This window comes from Acipenser ruthenus, chromosome 24, assembly GCF_902713425.1.
Source record: "Acipenser ruthenus chromosome 24, fAciRut3.2 maternal haplotype, whole genome shotgun sequence".
Classification (NCBI taxonomy): Eukaryota; Metazoa; Chordata; class Actinopteri; order Acipenseriformes; family Acipenseridae; genus Acipenser; species Acipenser ruthenus.
In genome coordinates this window covers 26,758,885-26,775,147 of record NC_081212.1, presented here as the reverse complement: position 1 = coordinate 26,775,147, position 16,263 = coordinate 26,758,885, and the positions used below count along the sequence as shown (strand labels likewise).

Here is a 16,263-nt window from a genome sequence, read left to right as displayed (position 1 = left end):
TGGAGACTTGTTACCAGACGCGGTGTAGCACAGTGATTCTCAAATGTTCCTCGTGCGTTTTCTAAATGATAAGTGCTGTCGACAGGTCTTTTGTTGTCCAATTCTCTAAGCACATGCTAATTGAAGAGTTCCCTTTAAATGGGAGTCAGGTGGAAATAGCTTTTCATTTACCAAATGGATTTTTTCTTTTTCTCAGACAGAAGAAAGACTTTATTCATGGGGGACCCTTTTAATCTTGTTTTGATCATACAATTGCTTGTATGCGACCCATCCTCCGCCGCAATGTCTGCTTCAGATCACAGTGCGTGATGCAGCTTAGTGGAAAGAGAAACTCAATATGAGGAATACAGTAAATTTACAGACAAGCTGGACAGGGCTTCAGTGCTGTATTAGTTTGTAGGGAGCTTCTCTTATAAAAGTCTTCCACAGTATTTTCTTTGCTGCTGTTTTACCATGCTTTCCTCATGGTTGTACTCTGCATTTACTGTTGCTTACCCTGGTTTGCCATGCTTATTAATATGCTTTATTTTGTTCGCAAAGCTTTACCATGCTTTCACTATGCTTTATTACACGTTGCTGTGGAAAATGTTTATAAGGATAGTTCAATGCATTTTTGTTTTCGGTCAGTTTATTTTAGTTCAAAGGTTCAAAACCCCATCACCTTTAAATGTGCTTTTCATTGGAGGAGATTAAAACTTGTGATACACTGAAATGCATGGTTTTCAGAAACAGCAAGTGTTAGTTAGTGTTAACGTAAGTGTACTTCTCTCAATAACACCAGCCATGGTCTTAAAAACCTTAAATGACTGTAGCTTCTGAAAGAGGCCGATAAGCTTTTGCTTAGGAAGACAAATATTTTTGTTTCCTTTTTCCGAGTTTGATCCCAAAATTGTTTTGCAACTGCTTTCCAGAGTATTCCAGCATTCTCAGTGTAACTACCTGAGCTTTAGGTGACCTGAGTTTTAAAATCCTATGCTGGTTAGATATTGGCTGGGACAGTAGGTATTTTGATGGGGTGGTGGAGCATGAGCCTAAACAGAATTGGCTTGTTAGTGTGCATTGCAGTTGGTGAAGTGCAGATATTATTATTGAGGAACAGATGTGCCCCACTAGGGGTCCTGCGAGGGAGGGTTAGGGTGGAGGGGTGTAGGGCAGGCTGATCAATAATGTATTCATGGAGCATTGATTTGAGTGGGATGTCTGAACTGAACCAGAAGGTATTTTGTTAGTTTGTATTTGTCTTTGTATTTATTATCACTAGTCTTTGAGTGTGTCACGGTTTTGTTTTACTGCTCAGTTTGTCATTTCGTCTCCTGGTTTGTAGTTCACCTGTACAGCATGGTTGGAGTAAGCAGTAATGTAGCACGCTCCCTGTGTATGCATTCTGCACAGTATACAGCAGATTAAAATGATCCTAAATGAATGTGTTACAAGGAGCCCATTCTGCTGTCTGTGCTGTCCCCTGCGCTGTGTTATTTTTTTCACTGATCCCAGCAGTTTCTGATGGAGAATTAAATGATTTGTCAAGCAAGGACTGTTTTGCATAGAGACGGTTTTGAAAGCACTCCTTTTCTCAATCACAATCTGTCTTGTTCCTTCCATTTAAGAGACTCGTGTCATCTGGTTATTGTTTGAGTGTTTCAAACTCTGTACTTGAGTTGCAAAACCAAAACACTGATGAAATAAAAGCATGTTCACAGTGCCTTCACTCACAGATTGTTTAACTCTGTACGCTCCAATATATTCACTCATTACATTCTATTTTGGAATCCCAAGGTTGCAATGGAAACTCTTAAAATAGAACAAAAGAAAGACAAGCTGCAATTACAGAAAGATTAAAGGAATTCTGATTAAAGACACAAAAGCCTATACAGTTTTACCACAGTGCATTTGCACAGTAGATATTACAGTGCTTTTACCAGGCTTATACCATGCATTTACCAGTCTTCCCATACATTGACGTGCTATACAATGCTTGAATGTTCTTTAGCATTCTTTCATAGCCCGGTAGAACTAGGAAAAATCCATATATTAAAAACTGAACAGCAATCACAAATTACTTTTACTTGTAGCTTCTTTTGCACAATGATTAAAATGTAGCTTTTTATCTAGATTCTTATGGAGCTAAGTTCATTTTAAGATAAGCACTTAATTCAAGAGAATTAACTATAGTGGGCAGATTTGAGTTTTTCATTCAAACTAGCCTTTTAATGTCCCATCCTTATTCAGCATTCTGTTTTATCTGCCTCAGTGAGGCCTTTGGCTTCCAGTAATTGTAGTCGGTGTTTTTCTTTTTGTATGTTAGACAAAAAAAATATTAAGCCAGAAAATGGAATGTAAAATGGAATAAATTTTCATCATACAGTATATTAATGATTTAAGCTAAAAAAAAAAAAGTAAATGTCAAATTTTTCCACTATCAAAATTTAAATGTTTTATGCTTTAAATGCTTTGAATGTTCTGGGTAGCCTTATTGATTTAGAACAGTCCGTGAAATATTTGTTGTTTTAAGTCACCAAAAAAAAAAAAAAATTAGCAGTAAGAATCAGTAATTATTATTATTTATTTCTTAGCAGACGCCCTTATCCAGGGCGACTTACAATTGTTACAAGATATCACATTATACATTATACAGATATCACATTATTTTTATATACAATTACCCATTTATACAGTTGGGTTTTTTTACTGGAGCAATTTAGGTAAAGTACCTTGCTCAAGGGTACAACAGCGTCCCCCACTGGGGATTGAACCCACGACCCTCCGGTCAAGAGTCCAAAGCCCTAACCACTACTCCACTAATTTGCCTGTGAGGTGTTAATGCTGTAAAATCCTTTGATAATATTTGCCTAGCTTCCTAGCTTAACATTATTGCCACCAGTGCATTTATGGGATTAGTGCAGTCTAGCAGGGTGCAGGATGGCTCAGGAGAAAAACATCGCTGCACAGTTTCGCTTGTTGCATCGCGTCCGGTCGGTGTGTAGAGGCCTTAAGACATATATTCAGATAAAACCCTTGAGTGTTAATGCGTTCTTACAGTAAGTGTGCTTTCTCAATATGAAACAGTTAACTTGGCACACTTAAGTAAGCAAGGTTTATGAATATGGCCATTAGGAATAATTTGTATTTATCACAGTTATTCATGTGCACTCAAGAATATCGCTGTAATACTATCTATCCTTAAATGTAAATGTTAGATGCACAACATTCTAATTACACTAAAACCCACAGGCTTTGGTTTCTTGGACAATAATCTGCTGTCCAGTATTAGTTTAGTTTGAAAGTGGTGTTGTGGTGACAGGAAGGGTGTTGACCTCAGCTGGCCTTGCTTTAGAAAGAGCTTGTGCTCTACCTCCCAGCCTGTTTCCTCTCGCTCGCCGCATTATAATAAAGCAAAGCGGTGATAAGAATCACAGTGAACTGTTTCAATCCGCACCACATGACAAGAGCAGCCTGTGTTAACCCTGCTGCATGACCTTGGCTACGGAGATATAATTCATGCTAAATGCATTTTCTACCAAAGCTGGCACAGAGGCAGAACTCCATGTAGGTCACTTTATTACCAGCTTGAATGAAACTAGGAACTGCTAGCAGAGATCTGCCGGGAGTGCTAATGTTGCAGAAATCAATAGGCCACCATAATGGTCAATAGGAATGATCAAGAAAACTGCACACTTAGTAAATACTTGGATACCTCTGGCTGTTTCATTAAGGTATCATCATGACAAAGCGACAGCAGATCAAATTAAGAAGGGTTTACAACAGTTTTCTGTACTTAAAGGCTGCATAAGCAAGTGGTTAAACAGGTCAATGTAATAAACTGATGTGTGACAATGAACTAATAATGAAATATTTACAGCAGTGGATGCCCTGGTATTTCATGTGCAGTGAGTGTGAATAGTTTGTTTCACACATTTAATATGCAAATCCTACCGTATACACTTTCTAGCTGTTACAAGATTACAAGCCACTTTCTCTAGCTGCAAACAGAACACGAACGGTGTAAAATATCTCTTCTGTGTAAGTAAAAACGAGTTCCACAGATCAACAAGTATTGCATGGTGCGATTCTGTTCTACAACAAGCACATGGAAATCATTTATAGCCGTTGTCCTGCAGTTATATGGTTAGTCTTGTTGTATAATTTTGGAAATCTCTGATTGGGGTGAAACTTTGGTTTGCACATTCTGTATCTCATGTTGTATGCAGTGGATGGTGGGGGTAAGGCACTAACAAGCTCTTTTCTTCCCTGCCTGCAGCCCTGTGCATGGAGGAGTGTGTCCACGGAAGATGTGTGTCTCCTGATACGTGTCTGTGTGAGCCAGGCTGGGGGGGCACTGACTGCTCCAGTGGTGAGTGATCATAGAGGATGCCATCCTTCATACCCTCATAAAGGTGTACCATAGTAAAAACATAGCTAAGGGTAACAAAGCACTGTGAACATTAGAATTCCCAGAGAGGTATGGTAAAGCACATTTAAAAACATGGCTAACCATGCTAAACTCTGCATAGTGCATAGCCATGGGAAAATCTTGGGGAAGCTGCTAAATGTACTGTTTTAATACAACCATTTTGCCTTAAATATATAATTGAGGCAGAGTGAGTCAGACATAATTGAGTCAGAGTGTGCACAGTTTTTGTGATTGTCCGTCACTGCCTGTTTGTACAAGTAAAACCCCTGATCAACTTAATGAAGTGGTTCTACTATATGACCAGCCGACCTTGAAGCATTAATGCTATTCTGATATTGAAATAAAAGAACAACCGTTCTTGTAAGAAAATAGATCCATTATGTAGCGAAATACAGATACATGCTCACAGTATATGAGAGCTGTTGTTTAGATATGCCTGTAAAAGAAAGACAAGTTTCTTCTAATGCCACGCTGAGCATGCAACTCTGAAAGAGTTTTACATTACCTTGAAACGCACTTATCCAGTTGCAATGAAACTTGTTTAATTAGTTTTGGACATTCTTCACTGAGGGCCCTGTTGCTGGCTGCTTGTGCTTCATGCTTAATTCATTTGGAAGAAACCACGCTCTGCTATAAACTATCTGATGAATATGGATGCGGGGGGAGGGGGGGCGGTGGTCTGTCCACCAGCACTTGGTTAGAGTAGTTCAGATCCACTGGAGTAGCCTTTATCATTATTAGGAGCATAGTTTCATCTTGGCGGTCAGAGTAATCGATGCATAGCAGAAACAAATAGCTGTCCGATCCTGTAGAGTGATTGCTCTTGCCCTCCTCCAGGGCTTGTTTCTGTGCTTTTATTGCTGTCTTGGGAAAAGACAAAGGTAAAAAGATCCTGAGGTCAAACAAATTTGTTAAGCAATAAGCTAAATGAAGCGTGCGTGTTGAGGATGGACACTGCTAGTGAAGTATCGACTTGCCATTAATATTCCTTGAAGTAGAACAAGTCAACAAAACAACTTCACTTCAGCCCAGCTCCCCAGCCTGGCTGGGTTCCGTTGCTAATTCAGGATTGGTTTTGCGGTTTGGCCGAATGCACAGCTAGATTCTAAATGACTAATTCATAGCGTCCTGCATTCCTTCTCTTATTAAAATGGTTTTGATTTGTCAGAAGGTATAATGGAACTTTCCGGTACAGTGAGCTTTGCTTTTGTCATGAAAACATTTTCATAATGTGATGGGTGATGCTTCTTGCAGTTGTTTTTTTTTTTTTTAATCATTTGATCCTTTATTTCATTTATTTGTTTCTATTTTCTTTTAATAGTTTGAAGATATATTGCTAAGTTTGTGCGCATATACAATATCTGCTGTGAAAAACAGGTTTTACAGGTTTTAGCAACATGAAGGGCCATATTCTCAAAATTAAGGACTGTTTTAAGGAATATGTAGAGCTGTTTTTTTTTTTTTAAATTCACTTAAATTCACAATTAAATCAATTCATTAGATATTTTTTCCCCACCGTTTGACAGATGGTTTATTAGTTTATTCTCATTTTTAAAGAGAATGTTTTTAAAGAAAAACATTTTTAAAAAATATTCCTTAAAACAGTCTTAGGTTATGTGAAAAGTCCCAAATCAAAGCCGCATCAAAGTTTATTTGTACTAGAATTCTGCACACACAGTGGTTGATTCCTTCGATTCCTATGTAAAAGTTCACGATGCACGTATAACTTTAGTATCATTTACCAGGATTTCCATCGTGAGCAGGGTGGCTCAACACACAGAAATGATGGCAAAGAGTCTGTTTGTTTACCATATTGATTATTATGAACAACCATAAATAGAAGCAAAGCTTTTCTGTTGGAGAGACGCAGTGTATTCTGCTCATCCACATGATTAAAACAGAGGGCTGTGATTGAGATAGAAATATTATTCATAACTTTTATTTCCATACTGGGCAAGGGTCCAGTGATTTTCATTTATGAGCTTTCATCTATAAAATGAGGAACGTGAGTCAATTTCGAAATTAAATCCGCCCTGTTTCCTTTTGTAAATGCTGCATCTGGACTGATTTTTAAAAAAAAAATTATTCTAAATGTAAGTTCTCGCTGTGCCAGTGTTAATGTTCTTCTCGTTCGTTAAGTGTGTTTCATTGTTACAGGATACTAACTGTCTTTAGGGTTGACACCAGTTATTTTATTCTGAAGTGTACTGAAAGCTAGCATTTCAGTTTATAAATATCCTGCAGGTTATCTAAAGCGCTGTATTCATTTAACATTAGCGTCTCAGTAAATGCATTGCAGTCCTGTGTGTGTGTGTGTGTGTGTGTGTGTATATATATATGTATGCATGCTTTGTGAATACGCTAATGGCCCCCTTTTGCTGTTTGTGACCTAAATCTGTTTATTAAAAAAATACATTTTGCCAGATAGTTCCCCTTTTGCTAACAATGCCGGGAGTGCCACACAGGACTAGGTAATGGTGCAGATTGCTGAACAGTGAAGCGCGCCCCGTCAAGCCAGGCTCAGCACCATAGGTACCTGTGTTTTACTGCATGCTGCTGTACATCTGCCATAGCCTGCAGGCATCCCTTTGATTTCACACTGCTAACCTGCAGCATGATTCGCATTTCGCACTGAAACAATAGAGTAGCGTTTATTGGCTATTGACCTACGTCCTAGTTTCAAATCAAGGGCGATTCTGGCTGAACTCAGTGTCTTTTTGCTTTTTCATCTTGTTTTTCCCCCAGATAAGAAACAGCTTACTGAACAGTAATTCACTTGGACGCCTCACAAAGTGAAGTGGTAATCAAGGACTGCGCTTTTAACTTCAGCTGCTTTAGTGACGGCACGCTCACAGCTCAGTCCTTGCAACCTGCCTGCTTCTCTCTATTGATTGAGTTCAGCCCACCTGGTCATTTCAGATGTGCATGTCCCTGGTTTTTAAATTACCTCTGTGCCATCGCAAGATTAAACCAGCCTTTCTTAATCTCAGACTGCAAGTGACGTTGGCTTGAATTACTTCAGTGTAGTTTGGCAATGTTTTTGCATTCAGGTTTCAGTTCTGCTTTACATTGGGAGTGGTTTCTTGAGCGGAGGCTGTAGTAAATGAAATGCATTACCACTGTAGCGCTGTGGGTTTGTTTCAATGAATCAGATTGCACAGCACAGGCTCTTTTAACCACCTCTTAACTCCCCACCTCTTAACCGATCACTTTAATTAGTGTGTTTACTGTTACAGTTCTATTAATTAGCACTGCAGAGTAAAGTCTTTTATACAACACGTTTGGGGAGTCTTACAGTTAAATAATTGGTCCATCCTCATTCGTAGCATCCCTTAGGCATCCTCCTCGATATACTGCACTTGCCCTTAGTGTATCTCCCTCAGGAGGGGAATTCTGAATTTTAAACACCTTGCAAATAAAGTTCTTAAACCTTTAGCTTCACAGGCATCAATCATTATCCCGGTGACACATAATTACTGTCGACCGGCTGACCCTTTTCTTTTCATCCTGCACTGGTTTGACCTTCTCTGTGTGTGTGAGTGTGTGCATGTCTGAGTGTGTGTGCATGTGTCAGTGTGTGTGAGTGTGTGTGTGTGCATGTCTCAGTGTGTGTGTGCGTGTGTGTGTCAGTGTGTGTGTGTGTGTGTGCGTGTGCATGTGTGTGTGTGAGTTGATTTTAACTGCAGGCTAAAAGAGCTAAGCTGGCAGAAGCTATTTCATTCTGCCTTTGAAGGAGCTGACTGTAAATGCATAGTAGTTTGCTGATAACATTTTTAAATGCAGGTCAGTCCCTCGGTCCACTGTATCATTTATAAACTCTATGCAGTTTAATTTGTCTTGACATATACAAGATATGCCTGAAGGTCCTTCTTTCTGATAAAGAAAAAAAAAACATTCTCAAGCTTAACTGCAAATGCTATATTACGGATGCAGAAATGAATGGGGGGGGGGGGGGGCATCACAAATATTTATATTTTGAAAGGTCTTCTCTTTCAAGGAGATGTGTGAATTGTCATTCCTTTTCAAGTCTGATAGTAATATTTGTTCTGTGTGTGTGTAAATATACATGATTGCTATGCAGATGAAGTCTGATAGTAATATGTCTTCTGTGTGTGTGTGTGTTTGTGTGTGTGTGTGTTTGTGTGTGTGTGCAGATGTCTGTTTCCTTGGAGCAAGAAGCTGGGTAGTCCCAGTGTAGGGTGATTTGTTTTACATTAATTGGTTAAATAAATCAGTACATTACCTTTCTAATGCATCGCGTTGAGCTGTTTAATGATGCCTGGAACTGCTCGTGAAGCCTCCCTGGGCCCCTGCTGTTCATTAGTAAGGTTTTTAAAAATGAGGCAGTACCTACAACCCAAATGCAAGAAACTGCTCTGTTTGTTAAATAGTGTATAGGCCAGCATTGACATTGCAACACGCTGTGTGGGGCGCTCTGCTAGTCAAGCGAGGGGAAGCGAGGGGACCTTGTTTAAAAAGGTTTCCCGCACACCAAGCAAAAGGCAGATTCATGCACTCTTTCTAGACCACCTTTAACTCAGTAACTTCTAAATAGTATTCCACAACACCCACAGAGTGTGCTGCATTCAATACTGTGAACCTGTCTGATGCCATGAAAGGCAGGTAGTTACTCTGCCCAAAATTCTGCATTATACTGCAGTCTGTGGCTGTGATTTCATCAGTATGGTAATGTGTTCACTTGAATCAAGACAGGCTCACATAGTTATTTTCCAGGACATCTCATTCTCCCAATGCTTAAACCGTCGCCTCCTTCGATGGTGACATATATGTGCAGTACCAGGAAGGTGACGAGCATTGCTATAGAAACATGCCCTTCGCCACTCCCAGTTAAAACTTGGAAGTGATTGTCACAGCGGGTGTCTTCACCATGCAAAGCAATTCATTTCATATAGAAAATAAAAAGGAAAGCTGCTCTTTATTGGGTGGTTTTTACAGGTGATTCCAATTCAGAACAATATGATCCTCTGCATTGGCACTGTATTGGAACACAGTGATGTCACTCTGCCCTCCTGTTACGTTTCTATACAAAAGTGCACATTCAGCTTCCTGAAAAGTCCGGGGTATGTTATTGCTCATGGAAAATGGCTTAATGTCAATACAAATACAGCAGTGAGCAGCACCAGACGCGATTGCACGGTCTAACTGAACACCTATGTGATGCTCTTCAGAAATCCCCAATCCTTTTTTATGATTTGTATTCATTGACCATGCTTGTGTCATCAATAAACTGTTTGATCACACAATGCCAGTGCAAGCACGCTGTCTGTATGCCTGACACTTTGTAATACATTATTATTCAGTTTTCCCTCCCGCCTCATTGCAGTGTCCTTGATGGTGCAAACAAGGGAGCGTATTAGCAGTCTCTTGCAGAACCAAGGCTGCACCTGTGATCTCATGATATCCAACCCTGGATTTAATTTGAGCTTTACAGTGATTACAAGCTGTCCTGCGGGATATCGATTCAACACTGCTCCTCATCGAATTCCCAGATTGCTGACGAATTAACTTGCAGCCCTGCCAAGGCCAATTAACTGCCGTTGAAACATTGATGCAGGCTTACTTTTTCTTTTGTTTAGTACAGTAAAAACAAACTTCAATGAAACGTGTACACACTGTAGGCAACTACTGTACTGTGTGCTCTGTACTCAAACAGTGTGTTTTTATACTATATGCCCGGTACTTATATTCGGGGCAGAACCCTTTAAAGCCGCTGGGTCTATAGCATGGGGAGAGTGGTTATTCCTCAGCACTGGGGTCACAAGAATACAAAGACCACCAGTACTTGAGGGATTATAGTATTAAACTGGAGGAACAGATATGTGCCCAAAGCCAGAGCCTGATAATCAAGGGACAGGACAGTGCTGGAGCTAGAAATAGCTGTGCTCACCAGGTAAGTTGTATTATTGTTGTTTTATGTTTATTTGAATTCTAGCCAAGTTTAGACTTCTTCTGTGAACCTTTGATAGTGTATGTGCTTGTTGAGTTCTAGGCCTATTGTTTGCTAACTTGTGCTCGTTAGATTATGTTACCATGCCAATTGTTTCTTAACTGCTGTAGATTGTCCCATGTGTGCCCGGGACCTGCTGATTGCAAATGTGATCTAGCTCCCACCTATAGGGATCCAGTAAAACCTCTGAAGGCAGCTGGGGAGGACACCGGGTAAGCTGTATATTATCTGTATATTAAAAAGTGTAAACAGATTATTCTTCAAGTAAAGTGGCTTTCAAGAAGCCATATATGTCCCTACATTATTTTAGACGCTATATTTGGGGATTAGAATTACTAATTACTCTTTGCTGTTAATGAGGTAATGTGGGGCTTAGGAAATCTACAGTGCCTGTGAATCACAGTGAACTGAAGAAGGATGTTTGGAGTAGAGTCTGTTAATACATGGCATTTAATGGATAGATCAACTACTGAGTAATTAGAGATCTAGACGGAAACAGAGGGGGTGGGGGGGGGACTAACACAGGCAGGAGCTGAATCATTTTGTATTACATGATCTGCAGCTGCAGTTTCATTCAGATGGATGGCTCACTGCTCTACACACTTAGTACCCTGCTAAAGTGTTCAAAAGTTTTTACAGTAGGATTTAGGAGCAGTTGTTTTATAACGGCAGTAAATCCAGGGGCCTGTTCAGACAGTATGTAAACAGTTCACTGTCGATATAAAAGGACCAGTTCTATTGACAGTAACGTCTGTCAGTTTATGTCCGGTTTATTGTGCTGGGTCAGAAAGATTTTAGATTTTTTCTGCTTCAATGTTAAAATACAGGGGTAGATGCAAGGCTGTCAGGTGGATTCAATCTATTTAGATAGGATATGCTCTGCATGCACAGGGATTAGGTGAAAGAAAGATACAGCACTTTGAAGTTAGCCTCTTCCAAGTTAGAATCTGTGAAAACAAAAGGACCTCAGGTGGAGACTTTTTAAAATGAAATTGCCTCGGAGATCAATGTGATGCTGACCCCTGATTAAACCGGTGAGGTTAAAATAAAAGCCATTTCCCGAGCAGAGCTCAAATCAATCCCCGAGGTCAAGATAAACAACTTTCCTCTGCCTTGTTTCATTACGTTAATGCAGACTTTTAAAAGCTTCACAATTAAATTAAGTTCAGTGTCTTACAAGCGAGCGAAGGCCTGTTGTGACATGATCTCAGGTTAGTGTTACGCGAGCAACAAAAAAATAACAGTGCAAACTGTAGTGGTGAAAAGCATTGGATTTAATCTGTGTAATCCACTGATCTCTCTACGTACTTTTTGCACGTCACACATTTGTACATGCATCTAGAGAACCACTTGACTAGTGGTTAGTTTATCGGAATATAAGGAGATTCGTGGAGTTAATCTGTCTGCCTGTGTTAATGTCACCCTTTTATGAATTGTATGCACAACCATATTTATAGTCAAGCACTGACTTTATCCTTTAGCCCTCCTATTAAAAAAGAGGCACATGTCGTTTGTAAATAGTTTATTTCAAAGAAAGTGAATACAGAGCATGGTAATGACAGTCTGCTTGACTGGGAGGGGAAGCGAATGCTTTATGAATGGAACCACTAATTGTCATTGTCCTTCCATTTCTATTTGTAATGTCGTGAGCGATGTTAAGACAAATAATCCATTAAGAGTTGAGGAACAGCCCTCCATCTCCGAGCTTCCAATTCATTTTCAAAGCGTTTCATTTCGTGGCTGTCGGGGGAGCCTCTTCCTGTGTCACTGGTGCTGCTGTGAATGGATCTCTTTCAGAGCCTGTCGGAATACAGTGTGTTTTATATGATCGACTTCTGAAAATGTAGGAATAATTCATGTCCGGAGTGTGTTGAGAAGGAGGGAAACAAGAGAACATTCAGAACGTTAATTTATCAACAGTAACTTGCTTTTAAAATGGCTGACCTTTTGAACTCCCTTCCTAATTCATTATGATCAAGGACCATGGATGTCTGTCAACACAGCCAGCATCCCTGTGTGAAATGAAGTCATCTTGGGGTACAGCTCTGTCATAATTGAAATACAAAATAATTAGTATGCTAGTCATATAAGTATATCATCTGTAAGGTTAAACACTCAGAAGTCGGGCTATATTTTATTCACAGTAAAAAAAAAAAATCTTATTTTGTGTATTTCAAAAATAATTTCAAGATGTTTCACGATTTAAATATAATATTTATTAAAGCAGAAAGAAACAGCGTTGTCATTTTAAAATGAATCCTTGTCTCTGGAGTTATTAAGCATCAACATGTGAAAAAGTACAATCTTTAACTAGCGTGGCCCTGGGTCTGAGCTGCAGCACAGTGGAGTTGTGTGTGCAGTCCAGCATGTGTCTAATGAGAAGTATCTGGTAGAAAAATTCCCTGATTGTATTGACCAAAGCTGTCCTTTGTTTTCCTGCTATTGAGTTTTCTGCAGTGCAGCCCACTCTGCAGCCCTTAGTAGTGCAGCCCACTCTGCAGCCCTTGGTGCTTGCTAACACCATGAGACAGCTGTCTCACTGGACCTGGTGCTTCCAGAGCTAAGATACAGTGTGTGTGAGGATCTCCCAAAACACACACACGCACAAGCACACCACACGCACGCACGCGCGTGCACACACACACACACAGGGAGCGTCATCAGTAAGGCAGCGGGTCCACTCCAGCTGTCACTGCCTCTGTGTGCTGCTCACTGTCTGCGTTTCATTTCCACAGAAAAACAAGTAGCTTAGAAAACACAACGGGCCAGGATCATCAAGGTCTTTATGAAAGGACAAAGACACCGCTACTGTTACAGCCGATACAAAATAACTAAATAATTACATAAATAAACATCATTTTTAATTTGATGTGAATGTGTTCTTGAGCCCATACGTTTTATGATGAAAAAATTGGCCCACATTGGGTTAGATAGACCCGAATCTTATTTTTAGCAAAACCCATCTGCACTTTTCTTCAGGGCTGTGTCTCCCTGTCTCCCCTTCTCTCTCTGAGAAGCTGAATGAGCGCGAGGCCTGTGAGCAGGTCAGTGGATGTGCCTCACTGCTTCACCAGCTGGGCTGCCTGTGCAGGACGAGGCAGTGTCTGGGGGTTCTGGAGCCGGGCTGGCTGTCTGACAGCCTGTAACACCTGGGAGGGCAGTGCCCATGTGGAAACAACGTTACACTCTGCGAGCGCCGTTTTAAAAGAAACGTGAAAAACAGGAAAGACAAATGGCAAAACTTTATTCTTAAAGCTTGTCTGATTTTATATCTGTTTTGTTTTCTTTAATGAAATGTAAGCAATGAACAATCAGAGTAATACGCCGTACAAATGATTATAAAATAGGATCGCCCAATCCTATCAGTGCACATCACGTAATTCCCTTTGTAAATAAAAAAAATCATCCAATTTGCAAAAGCGCTTGACAAGAGAAGACACAGAAGAAAAAAACCAGCTGAAAGGCCATCTGAATGGGCTAGAAAAAAAAGCTGAAAGGAATTAAGAACTAAGATCTGCAAATGAAGAGCACTTGCAGTGATCTCAGGGTCAGGCGAGGGTGGCTTGCCTGCAGGCTCTTGGCTTTGTTGTTGTTTTCCATGGCCCTTGCCTATCTGAGACCAGGCCTGACAGCACAGTAAACAGCCCTGCTTCTCACAGGCAGGATTCATATGTATACTGTTAGCAGGAGGAGAGCTACCTGGAGAGAGTCATAAACTCCTTGCAAGATTTATTTCCTGATGAATCAAATTTGCATTAATGCAAGATCATTAAAAGGCAATTACTGTACCGCAAGGAGGGCTGCTAGTTGTCAGAGCGGTACATTGTACAAATTTGTTACAGGCACTGACCGAACCCCTTTGCAGTAAAAGTCTATGTAACATCACACTTGAGTTTTCGTACTACTTCATAGCATAGAAAAGAAACACCTTCATCCTATTTTCTTTCTGGTTTTGGTTTGTTATTGAGGAAAAGTTTATATTTTAGTAAAATCTTGTTTGACATAATTTATTATTTGCTCCATAAAAAAGTAGCATTGTTATTTATTATCAGACTATGGTGATTAGGTTATTTAAAGACATCAGCATGATACAAAAAACATTTTAGTTGTTATATTCATAAACAATGTAAACAATGAAAATATCCCTGATGAAGCTCCCAGGAGTGAGAACTGTTCTCATCCAGTGCAATGACAAAGACAGCGTTCATGTCAGTAACATCTTATTAGCAACCTTCCATGGCTATTCTAGTGTAGTTACTGCACACCTACATGTGGAATTGCAGTGTAACTCTTCCAGTGTAATTACTGTAGTTATCACAGTCCAAACCAAGTGTTTATTCAGGCAAAGCAGTTGATTTGAAACTTTACGGTATCCAGAGCCTATTTCACGGCCCTCTTAAAGGGTGTCAGCCAAGCGGCCAAGCAGAATGGGCATCTTTGAGGGAGGGGGCACCAAATGTTCCGCTCTGCCCTTGAAGGGCACACCTTGACTGTCTGGCTGCAGAGTGCCATCGACAGACGACGCCAGGGGGAATCTGCTGGCCTAATGGACCTTCATCCAGAATGGTGCCGCAGAGCTGGGGGCCTCATGCAGAGATCTTGGAAAACACTGCGCTTGGAGAAAATCCCAAGTATTTGGTGCTAAAAATAGCCTGCGTCCTGCTACCTGGCTGTCACCTTCACGAAGCGGTGCTCCTCTGTATTCCACGGTGTAACCGGGGCTCCGCATGGGATGCTGACAGGAGCGCAGGCTAATCTGCCAGCTGAAGGGAGTCAATTTGCTTAGGCAGTTAATCTATCTTCCCTTCGGCCGCAGATGTGAGCGGTGGTGTCAGCAGGCAGTCTCTTTTCTGCTGAAACACCCTGCTCCGGATTTTCAGCTGGTGAAAAGTTTGTCAGTCCTTGAGTGCCCAGCAGCAGAGAAGTCATGACAAGAATAATGAGCCTCTCATTTAAGCACCTTAATGCACTAATCTCCTGGCACCTGCCTCTGTTTCCCTGCCACTGTTAACCCACGCTGTCACACACAGGGAAACGCCACTGCTCCATGCTGAATTATTCTCTTTGTGACGATGGAGACACTGACAGTCAAGGTCTTGCACAGTGATGATACAGTACGGGGAGGGACCCCTGACAGCGTGGAGGTATCAACCTCAGCTGTCCACGATGAAAGAAAAATATTCCCCGGGCAGCAGAGACTTCAATATGAATTGTATATTAAAAGACTGAAATGTTAAACATACTCTTCACTCCCTTTTTTTGGTGGCACTGTGCCTTGCATGCATGAATCACCCAGTTTGTTTTTGCCAGTCGTGTATCATTTTGATTATCGCTGTGCTTCCTCTCTTTTTTTATATTGGATTCTGAAGCGATGGATTTATTTACAATAAGAACAATTGCATTCTCGATTTGTATTGTGCTGTGTGATTGTGCTGTGTTACATTCTACCCAGGTTTTGAGCAGTTTACAACAGTTTTAAATCAGACTGGATGTGTCCCCAAAAAACTTGAGAGAGTGATGGGGCAGCAGGCGTCCTTTTTTATTTACTTTCATGTCTAAAGGGAAGTTTGTCAAGCACACAGTGGCATGGGTGACCAATATTGGAATCTGGAATCTCACAAAGCGTCACTCGGTGGCTCGATGCTCTAATAGCAGTAATTCCAGCACACCTTGAGAAAATGGAATGTGGTAAATGGTCTGTAATGTTCAGAGTGTTGCCAGCATGTATAACAGTGATATCGAGCAGCATGCAGCCTCTTGGTTGTGATTAAACTTTATGCATGTTCCCTGATTAAATGCATAAGGTCAGGAATAATTCCCAGCTCAGGACCAGCAGAGGCAGTCAGAAAGAGGAGAGGCCTGCCTGTGTTTCCTAATATACTCC

At 40.7% G+C, this 16,263-nt stretch overlaps 1 protein-coding gene across 4 annotated transcripts in view; it reads left to right on the top strand.

Annotated features, from left to right (window-relative positions):
* The window catches only part of LOC117429889 (multiple epidermal growth factor-like domains protein 11), a 79,694-nt gene that overhangs the window by 29,179 nt on the left and 34,252 nt on the right, over window positions 1–16,263 (top strand). For all 4 annotated transcript variants that reach the window (XR_009308443.1, XM_058999039.1, XM_058999037.1 and 1 more), the window contains exon 7: window positions 4,259–4,351. Coding sequence is in view for 3 of the 4 variants with exons in the window: in XM_058999039.1 (XP_058855022.1) it covers window positions 4,259–4,351 (93 nt within the window). In the remaining variant the exon portion in view is untranslated. The remainder of the gene's footprint in view (window positions 1–4,258; window positions 4,352–16,263) is intronic.